General features: G+C 41.6%; 1 protein-coding gene across 1 annotated transcript; it reads right to left on the bottom strand.

Moving 5' to 3' along the window:
* Nucleotides 1–5,546: 5,546 nt before the first annotated feature.
* LOC109785036 (transcription factor Y1) lies at nucleotides 5,547–10,547 on the bottom strand. The gene is made up of 3 exons (XM_020343644.4): nucleotides 10,060–10,547; nucleotides 9,756–9,885; nucleotides 5,547–6,654 (listed from the first exon to the last, which is right to left on the bottom strand). The coding sequence occupies exons 1-3, from the start codon at nucleotides 10,190–10,192 to the stop codon at nucleotides 5,877–5,879; spliced, it is 1,041 nt and encodes a 346-aa protein (XP_020199233.1). The 5' UTR covers nucleotides 10,193–10,547; the 3' UTR covers nucleotides 5,547–5,876.
* Between the last annotated feature and the right edge of the window lie 294 nt (nucleotides 10,548–10,841).

Genomic DNA, 10,841 nt, shown 5'->3' with positions numbered 1-10,841 from the left:
TGATATTTTTAGTCCCCCAAGTTTTGATGAGAATATTTATTATGATGATATCATGCCTCCTATTTATGATGATTTTATTTATGAAAGTGGATTTGGAGAGGTCATGACTTTATATAATGATGAATTCACTATTTCGGAAGAGGTTTCAATTGATTATGAGAAAAAGTTCCTATCTATGATGATTATGGTGATGACATGTATGCTATAAAGAATAATGATAACCATGAAACTTGTCATCATGGTTTTAATTTTCAATCACATGATAGTTATTTTGTTGAGTTTACTCCCATTACTATTGATGAGAATAATTTTGCTTATGTGGAGAGTAACAAAATTTCTATTCTTGTAGATCATGAAAAGAATGATTTGTGTGATAGTTATATTCTTGAATTCATTCATGATGCTACTAAAAATTACTATGAGAGAGGAACATATGTTTTTACATATTGCAATAATATCAAGTTTTCTCTCTATGTGTTAAATTTCTTGAAGTTATACTTGGTTTGCCTTCTATGCCAATTGATTCTTATTTCCATGAATTGTCTGATCACAAAATCCCTATGCATAGGAAGTGGGTTAGACTTAAGTGTGATTGCCATGCGATTCATGATGCTCCTTTTCATGTTTCAGTTCTTTACATTTATGGGAGCATCATTGAAATCATCATGCCTAGCTAAAAACATGAACAAATTTAGAAATTATGAATAATTTTAGAAATTCCAAACTATTAAAAAAAGTGAATATTATTTTAGTTGCGGACATTTTTTCGTAAATGGAAACAATGTTTGAAACCTCCCACAAATTTTGTAGTTTCGAAACATATTTTGAAAAATAATGAAGTTGAAAAAGGAAAATAAAAAGGAATATGAAAAAAAATTAAACAAAAAAGCAAAAAACTGGAAAAGAGAAAACAAAGGGTAAAAACTGAAATGGAAGATACTAGAATGTTTCTAAACGCAGGAAAATGGTCGATGGTACGCCCTCAGCGGCACTAGCTGGCCGCCCCACGTACGGGTTTCACGTGATGTTTCCTTCGCTGGTTCCTGGAATTTTTTTCGTTTTTCCTTTGCATTTTTAGCTTCCAATTTTTTCACTACTTTCTCCCGTTTTCAGTAGTTTTGTTCATCTTTTATTCTGTTTCTACATAATCTAGGCAATTACAAAAAATGTTTGCTTTTAAAACATTTTTGGAATTCAAAATTATTTCCTAGTTTTGAAATTTTGTTCACAATTTTCCTAAATGTTAATGAAGAATCATAAATGTTCAGAATTTCAATTTTTTATTTAGGTTTTCAAATCTTGTTCATGTTTTCCTAATATTTTTCATTTTTTAAATGTTCAACCTTTCAAAAAATTTATCATGTTTTTCTGAGTTAGTTCAAAATTTTCAAAAAAGGTTCAAAAAAGCTATAAATTTCAAACTTTTGTTCAACTTTTTAAAATTTGTTCACGTTCTAAAATAGTCAAGATTTGAAAACTGTTCATAATTTTAAAAAGTGTTCGCAAATTTGAAAAATTGTTCATGTTCATAAAAAAATGTTCGGCATTTCAAAATGTTGGTGAAACGTTTTTCACAAATGGTTCACGTTTTTGAAATTTATTAACAGTTTGTAACAATAAAAAACTATTCAGAACCACTTCACTACGGTGTGACCGACTGCTCCAGTCTCGTCCCACTACATTTCATCGTTCAATATTTCTTTGGTATAGTAACCTCTTGCAAGACCCATTTGCGCTCGCCCTGTGTGTGTCCGGTCATCTGTTTGATGCATGCGCGTGTTGTACAAAGGGTCTCCTAGAACTCGCGATCAAGCTTATAAAGAGACTAGCATCCACCTCGCATGAAGCACAAGCTTTTCTGCAGTGCACCCGCATATGTCCCGGCCCAACAGCGTGTTAGGGTTTGTTCATTCACCGGTCTGTGTTAGTTAATGTGTTTGTTCTTTTTTCTTTTTTCCCTAGGTTTTCTTATTTCTTCTCTGGTTTTTCTAGGTTTCTTAATTTTTATACACATTTTAACATTTTTCAATTTCTTGATTAACATTTTTTAATACAATATTAAGAGTTTTTTAATAGATGTTCAATAAAATTTCTATACACATTTAACAATTTTTAAATGCTTGATTATTATTTTTTGAATATGTGGTCTACATTTTTCTATACACATTTAACATTTTTAAATGCTTGATTAACATTTTCTAAGTACTTATTTAGCATTTTTAAAATGCTTGATTAATTTGTTTAATTACATGAACAAATTTTTTCACACTCATGTTATATTTTTTTATATACATTTTTCGTACACATGAGGAGCATTTCTTTATACAGATTTATAATTTTTCAAACCAAGATTGTTTTGAAATATTCTATGTAAAGTGTTTTTTGTAATATATTTTATTTACAATATTTGGAGTTACAAACAGAAGTAAAAGAAGCAAAACAGGCAAAAAAAAAACGGGGGTGTGGCCGCTTGGGCCGGCCATCTGGCGCTGTCCTTGACGCGAGGCTTCCCAACGTGTCGCTGTAAGCGAGACATAGGACGCCCCATAAATAAGTAGAAAATTAGACAGTCAGCTTCCCTATGCTGGCCAAATTGGGCTGTCCCATCTGGAGCGCTATGGGAAAGAGCACCTATTTTTGGATTAAATGGGCTATGGGCGGGCCTGCTGTGCTGTTGCACGCGACCGAGAGAGATATACTAGATAGGCTGGGCCCTTCATTCAAAAAAAAAAGAGATAGGCTGGGCCCTTTGGTTATTTCATTAGGTTTCCTATTTCTTTTTGTTTTCTGTTTTCATTTCATATTTGAATTGAAGTTGATTCAAAAATCAAAATTGCTCCAATTTTGTTTTTAAAATATTCACAGATATTCAAAAGAATGTTCACATAGGAAAATTATTTTCTGCCCAAATTAAATATGCAAATTGTAATCCTATTTTTGGATATTAGCTTATTCCCTATATACTTTTTGGGTTCAATCTAACTCCCAAATTTTATTTAGGGTTTACCTAACATTTGGGATTTATTGAATTTGTTTTCCAACCGGAAATATTGAACAGAAGGTCACAAACATTTTATGTCTTAATTTTTGTTTTCTAATTAATCCCTAAATTTAAATTTATGTTTTTGAATAATTCCAAACGTAAATTGAGCCACAAATGCACTCAAATGAATCAACTCCTATTGAACTCTTGGCTAAGATCAAGCAATCATAAGCAAATTGAAAAAAAATTGTTCACCCTAATTCAATTTTGACATTCCAAAATTGGCAAAAAATTGGGATGTGACAGCCATGAACCACAGTCGAGCGAATTTTAGCGTTCTATACGTGTTAAAAAGCAAAAGGTACCGTTCATTCTGAGTTTGAACTTTGTTTTAACCTGGTTTTAAGGTTTGATCAAGTGCAAATTGTGGTCGTCTGTGTTCACGGCAAGAAAATTCACTCGTGCAGAAGTTTACAGAGCAACCACTCTGTTCCTATCAACCTATCTCTGACAAAATGAGAATAATGATCTTACCCCATTAAAAAAGGAAAATGTTTGGCCGGAAAAGACTACTCTTGGAGTATATCTACATAATGCGCAATCCACTACACCATTTACCAGTGACATGAAACCTTTTTTTCTTTCAAAAATCCTACTCCTGTGTACAGAATCTATACATGCTAGTGTGTTCCGATTGAGAACTACTCCCTTGATTTTAGCTAACTACGACAAGAATGAATTAGTACGTAAAACTATTTGTAGAATATGTTCTTGTGAAGAGCATTCAACCCACACATTACACCAAACCGTTCATGCGCTAGTGCAACAATAACCACCCCAGTCTGAGCGGCGTAGCCAGCCAGAACAACCAGTGAGGTCATTGTTACTTTTTAAGATTATTTTCTTCATAGTACACCGTATATTATTTTTAGGCTGATTTTTCAAAAGTTGTGGGTAAGCTGACTCCACAACTCTTAAAAAAACAATTGACTCCACAGCTTGTGTGTAGAATCACCACTGATCACGAGACTCTCTGATCACTGGCTCACTGCATCCTCTTACCCGCGGTTAAGACTGGCCATAGTGGGGATAACATAATTAGTATCATGTATTTGGGACTCGCAAACATACTTACGTGACAGATAATTAAAGAAGAAAGAGAGGGTTATAGTAACATAGGTAGATACCATAACATAATAAATGTTATGCTACTATGTGTCATACATGGCAATAAATAAGATCACCTATGATACTACTTTATGATACTATGCACTATGGATGTAATATCATACACTAGTATCATATGCATGATACTAGTATATGTTACTCCCCACTATAATCAGCTTAACACCCTGCCGAACAAAATCTTGCCCTGCTGGCTCGCAATAAATATCATTTTCCTTCTTATTCCCTCCGTCTGGATTTATTGGACCCGTGAGCCACCAGAAGCTGTGCGCATTTCTCGATTCCTTCCTAGATTCCTTCCTTCCCGCATCAATAGATGGAAGCCAGCTCGCATGCCTCACTGATTGGGTATGCTTGCACGCTGCACGCGCGAGGGATCCCATGCATGCGTGCGGTTAGTTAGGCTGGTCATAGTGGATAGTATCATACACTAGTATCATGATTAGTATCATAAGTGGTCTCATTTATTGCCATGCATGACACATAGTAGCATAACATTTATTAGGCTGGTCACAATGGGCAAGAACATAAGCTAGTAACTTACACACTTCCCTAGACTATGTTACTACCTTCATAGTGGTAGGAACATCTATGTAGTGTCATGCAACGATGTATTTATTAGGTTATAGACTCATTGTTTCTTGGAGTGTGTGATGTTCCGGTAACTTAGAGGGTGCTTGGATACGTTTTAGTCCCATGACTAAAAGTAGTGGGACTACAACTTGCTAGCCTCAACCATGCTTGGATCCCAAAACTAAAGAGACTAAATCAAGTTAATGAGCATTTATTATCCTCCAAACCCTCCAATCCAAAACTCGCATGTGTTAAAGGAGAGGAATTAAATGAGGAGAGAGAAGACTAATCCATATTTTAGTAGGGGTACCCCTGACTAAAAATTTTTAGTCTCTAAGACTAGTTTTAGCCCCTCTTTAGTCAGGGGTGCTTGGAACTTTAGCCTCTTAAAGAGACTATTTTTAGTCAGACTAAAATAAGTCCCTTGGATCCAAGCACCCTCTTACCTAGTTACCACAAGCACCTCTCTCTTCATTAAATATGTGACACATAAGCAAAGTTGTATTGGAGTGCGTGATGTTACTCCTAAGTTCCTCCCCATTGTGATCAGCCTTATGTTACGTTATCTACCTATATTACTATAATCATCTCTCTCTTCTTTAATTGACTGTCACATAAATATGTTTGTGAGTCCCAAGTGCATGTTACTATTTATGTTACCCCACTATGGCCAGCTTTAATTAGGCTGATTAATAAGAGCGATTAAGGAGTAAATATAGGGTATTTATTTCCCGAATCTTACTTTTCCTTTGTCACTGTGATGCGGCTTTTGGACACAATAAACCCGGACGGAGGGAGTACATTTGGAGACAAACTCGAATAGTTCAACTCAAAGGTTCATTTCACTGCTGGTGCAATCGTGCGAGCTTCCACAGCAACCGGGATGCATTGCACAACAAACCTACCGATCCCCACTACGCACACACGCCATATGTGACTCTACCATCAACGCTATGAAATAGGAAAAGTACATGCACAGGACCACACATATATTCACAAGAAAACTAGCAAACGCTACCAAAACTTGCACACACACACACACGCGACACCTGCTTTGCTATTGTTTCTGGAAAAGAAAAAGACACCTGCTTTTCAATGGGCTGTGGCTGCTCGCCGCTGCCGTTCTGGGATCTTCTCAGCACGCGTCGGAGAGGAGCCAACTGACGAACGACTCCAGCTCGTCCGACTCGGAGCCCGTCGCTGCCTGCGGCTCAGCGGGCTGTAGAAGGCCATTCTGGGCTGGCTGGTCCCATAGATGGGATGCAAACCCCTCCCAGTCCATGTCCAAGAGATCGTCCACCTGAGACAGGCCTCCGGGATCGATGCCAACAAGCCCATTCTCTGCTGTAACGCCGCCGGACAGGAGTGCCTGCATCTCGCTCTCGTCCTCCATGATCCCAATCTGATTCATTGAGCTGTTCACTTCCCAGAGCCCCATCTGCTGATCTACCGTGCAGTTCGCCTCGAGGACACCAGTCTGATCTACAGGGTCCATGACCATGGGCCACGTCCCATCCTCGCTGCAGGGCCCATCAGAAGTGTGGCTGACACTGATGCTGTTGTTGGGCTGGTTCTGGTCCGGGTCGACCACCGCGCTTCTAGCCTCGTCGCTCTGAGGTGAGCTTGACACCGATGACGCAGCGCCGGCCGGGCTAGATTCGTCCTTCGCCTTGGTGATGGGCTCCGGCACCGGCTTCTTCTTTGTGCTGCTCCTCGGCGACTGGCCAGGGGTGCGGCCGCCGCGCCGCTTCCCGGCGGCGGAAAGCTTGTTGATGTCGACGGTTATGGCGGTGTCGCTGACGGCGGTGTAGATCCTCCGGAAGGTGTGGATCTGCCGGCTGAGATGCGAGTTCCAGTAATTCTTGATCTCGTTGTCTGTTCGCCCTGGTAGGTGGCTGGCGATCAGGGACCATCTGCCAGTCAGACAAAATGCATGCTCGTCAGCTGGAGATATTTACATGTCGCGGCTAAAAGCAAAGGGGATATCTACACGAGAGGGCGACGTTTTACGAGGTTCTTTTTGCAGCAGGTTAACCGTGCTAAGTACACGGAGTACGGTTATCAAAAAGAGAGTAGACGGAGTATAGTACTAGCAGTGCATTGACGCAGGCCGCTGGTGTGCCGTAATCAGGGTGTGGGCTAGAGCGTGTCGTAAAGGGCAGAAAGCTCAGCGGCGTACACTCGCAGCCTAGTAGAGCCCTGGACCTCAGGGTCCCGTTAGCTCTCACCATCAGTGTTTGTCAACGTAAAGGCTGAAAACATTTAAGACACGTGGGCCCTGCATTAAACCTGCCGGGCCCACGGACAGTGACCCGTGAGCCAGATGTATTCGACAGCCAATGAAAGTGGATGCTCTGTTTTTCGTCAATGAAAGAAAAGAAAAACATCATATCTTGCATGATAATGATGGGGGTGTCAGAGAAAAGTCGCCGCGAGAAAGAACTGCGAGTTAACCCTCGCGGGAAGAACGTGACAAGTTAATTGACAAGAGAGCTGATTGTCGCTTCTTGTTTCCTCGCCGTGGCAGGTGAAGAAGATTAGTGAAGGTATACGCATCGCCAACCTAGCTAGTAGTTTGCTTCTGGAGAATAGTTAGTGAGGTATTCATGCGCGCGCGCTCACGCACATGTATGCACGTGCGTCTGTTTCACTGAGGCCATTCTCACTGTCCTGTACAGATGCTGAGACTATGAAGTATAGGCAAAAAAAAAATCTAGTGTTGAAAGGTAATTAAAAGAAGAAAGAGGAGCTTCATGACCAGTGAAGAAACAATTGCTAGATGTGGGTACCTAGACAAAAGCATAGTTTACAATCTATACTAACTACCTAAATGAAGAAACCATAGCAACAAGATGCTATGCACCTACGCATTGAGGAGTATAATTGCTAACCTCCTCCTCTAAGCACCTATGTAATCAGGGTAGGTCTGATTGTTTCTTGGGCATTAGAAATGAGTGATTAAGTGTCGACGGCGGATAGACTTCAACGTCGCAGTTGGCCAAATTGTAGTTATGCCAACTTTGTAAGTGTGAACCGAAAGCGGCGGCCCATCTTTTTTTTAAGTATAGCTAGTTGAGACGGATTTGGACTGACATCAAGAATTGGCTTGGCCTAACATACATCTGCTTTGACAGTTGGAGCAACTTCAACTCGGTTAAAGATTGGTGGAACTACTTAAAAATTGCCGATTATGCTACTTCGACATTTACCATTGACATGTGTATGTTTGTATTTATGTAAGAATTACTCCTTCTGTCCTATAATATAAGAGGTAAAAAACGCTCTTATATTATTGGATGGAGGGAGTACAAAATTATGTTGTTTTCCACGATGCATCTACTGATATTATTTTTGTTTGGCTCCAGATATGGGTAGTCAAAGTTATACATAGAGAGAGAGGCTAAAAAAAGTTGAAGAAAGAGAGAGGCTAAAAAAAGTTAGAGAGACAGAGAGAGAGATTTGTTTTTTAAGTTGGAAAGTGGAGAGAGACATTTGTTATATATTTTCCTTGAAGTCATCTACTCCCTTCTTTTGTAAATATGTCGTTCTAGACACAACCATGTTTCTTCGAACATTATTTTAAATTTCTTGGTACATATTATTAGAAAATAATGGAAATGTTTCCACGACAAATCTAATGGTACTATTTGAAACGAGGTACAAATCTAATGGTATATATTTTTGGTGTGTAGGTTTTTTTACTTTTTACTAACATACTCTCTAATGATCCCTCAAAAAATATTTATTTTTTCTAATGAATACATATATGTTGAGGATCCCACTAATTTCAATATTTTATGTATGAACAGACGGGGTAGTTCATATGTGCGGTCGAATTCCTTAATATCCAAGGGAACTAGCTCCGCTAGCTGCTAGGGGTAGCTATCTTGTGCGTTATATATACGTTTCAACACGAGAAAGCACACTGCAGCGATCACGTCCCGTGCAAGTGTTTTCTCTCGACAGAAAGGGAAAGAAATAATTTCCTTTTTTCTATGTACTACAGGCAAGCGGGTTTGTGTTGGAGTTAAAAGGACTACGTGCGGGCACTGAAGACACAAATATATAGTGGAGCATTGACAGACCATGCATCTCCCTACGTGTATCTCCACGCTCTACAAATTACCGAGCTTGACAGAGAGGGCTGGGCTCGCCATGCAGGACGCGCGCGTGCTGCCTAGAAGGTTTCGTGCATTCATTGCGAAAGAGAGGAGCGATCAGACTGCAGACGCGCCATGCCCTTCCGCCACAGGTTTGGAATGCAACTAGCGACAAGCACCACATAGCTAAATTGACCTGACGGGAACGACAATACTATTGATTATGTACAGTAGAAAAAGCACATGAAACGACGCCGGACGAGAAAACAGAGTCATGCGGGCCTGTGTTGGTCTCAGCCATAAAAGCCTCGCTGAGCGTATAGTAGCGTATTGCATCTGATGCCTCAACTCTCAAACCAAATTGTCGGATGCTGTACAATTCGCACTACACAGTCAGTACGCTATGATTTTTGTGTAGTAGCATACTGAGCTGTACGCTATGATTTATGTGTAGTAGCATACTGAGCTCTAGGAGTATGATTTTATGTATAGACGTGATATCTGAACTCTCAACGTAAACAGTCGGATGCCGTCTAGTTTGTGGTACACGCATCCGGCGTACGTACAGAGCTCTTTTACCAACGAGATTTCATCGTGGCATTTTCACGATTGACAGCTTCCGAGCGCACGTGACAAAGCCATGCATGTGCTGCCAGATCGACTCAGTAGTCAATGCACTAGTGTTTTTTTTACTTACCTCTTTTGGACTGATCCATGTGGGCTGTGACTCCCAACGGAACTTTATTACTCATTAATTCTGTGCATAGCAGGTTGTTCGAAAGTAGAGCTGCACGTAAACTTTGGTACACTGTAGTGTTGCCAGAATACAATTTTTTTGCAAGGGTAACAGCGCAGGGTAAAAATTAAAGGTAGTAAACTAAAACAGGTGTATACTGGTATCCACAGACACGCACCTGTTACCAAGGGTGGCATGAAGTTTGACGATGAGGTCGTCCTCCTCCTTGGAGATGTTGCCCCTTCTCACCCCGTCTCTGAGGTAGTTGATCCACCGCAGCCTGCAGCTCTTGCCACACCTCAGTAGCCCTGTATATACAACCGAAGCAGGAACAGATGAACATACATGTTAGTCATGACATGCCTAGTTAATCCGTCTGAAAAGTTGCAACTCATTAAGCACCTGCTGCAGACAAAGAAAATAGCTAAAGTAGTCATGATGATGCTCTAGGTCGCACATGCACGGGCTTATGCCATATTCACCTGCATTCTTGGGAAGAGACCTCCATGAGCCCTCGCCGTGCTTGGCAATGTAGTTTGCGAGTATGTCGTCCTCCTCCGCCGTCCACCTCCCCCGCTTCAGCCCCACCTTGTCGCAGCACGGCGCCCTTCCCATGGCGGCCCTTGTATACTGGAGTAGGTGCCTCGCTAGCTAGCTCCCAACACACGAGGAAACCGCGCGTGGTCGCCGGCCGGCCAGGCGGGCGTGGGCGATATTGCAGAGGCTAGCTACGTAGCTAAGTTAGATACTAGTAGCTCGCGCGCCGTGGGGGTGTAGTGGATCCGCGCTCGCGTCCAAAAGGAGTTGGTGTGAGAGATCAAGGCGACGGGGGAGATGATCTTCCTCTTCTCTCTCTGGGTCAGTCGTTCGGGCGGCCCTGATCTCTTGGGAGGGCGAGCTTAGCTTCGGCCACGCACGGCGGCAGACAGGGCGCCATAATATAGCGCCGCGAGACGTCGGCCCGGGTGGTACGTAGGAGGGGATGTACTACGTAGGATCGGCAATTAACTTTGGCCCGAGTAGGGACACGAGCGGCCGTGTGGCTGGAGGCAGGGGCACGTGGGCGCCCCGGGACCTTTGGGCGCCGTGGCGCAAGGCCTCACCATCGTCCGCTTCGCGGCCTCTCCAGCGACCACGTAGGCCGCACACATGGATCGCTATACACGCCGGCCGCCTGATGTGGTGTATAATATATTTACTCGAGGATCTTGGGAGAGCGAAATCTCTGTTTACCATCTGACTGCCTCGAGTTTTTTTCTCTCTC

The sequence above is a fragment of the Aegilops tauschii genome, chromosome 4, assembly GCF_002575655.3.
Source record: "Aegilops tauschii subsp. strangulata cultivar AL8/78 chromosome 4, Aet v6.0, whole genome shotgun sequence".
Lineage (NCBI taxonomy): Eukaryota > Viridiplantae > Streptophyta > Magnoliopsida > Poales > Poaceae > Aegilops > Aegilops tauschii.
This window is presented reverse-complemented; position numbering and strand designations above follow the sequence as displayed.

Coding starts and splice junctions, on each gene's coding strand:
- LOC109785036 (XM_020343644.4), bottom strand. CDS start 10,192: ATGGGAAGGGCGCCGTGCTGCGACAAGGTGGGGCTGAAGCGGGGGAGG. Junction 9,886..10,059: donor GTCTCTTCCCAAGAATGCAG/GTGAATATGGCA, acceptor TTGTATATACAG/GGCTACTGAGGTGTGGCAAG. Junction 6,655..9,755: donor CATGCCACCCTTGGTAACAG/GTGCGTGTCTGT, acceptor TCTGACTGGCAG/ATGGTCCCTGATCGCCAGCC.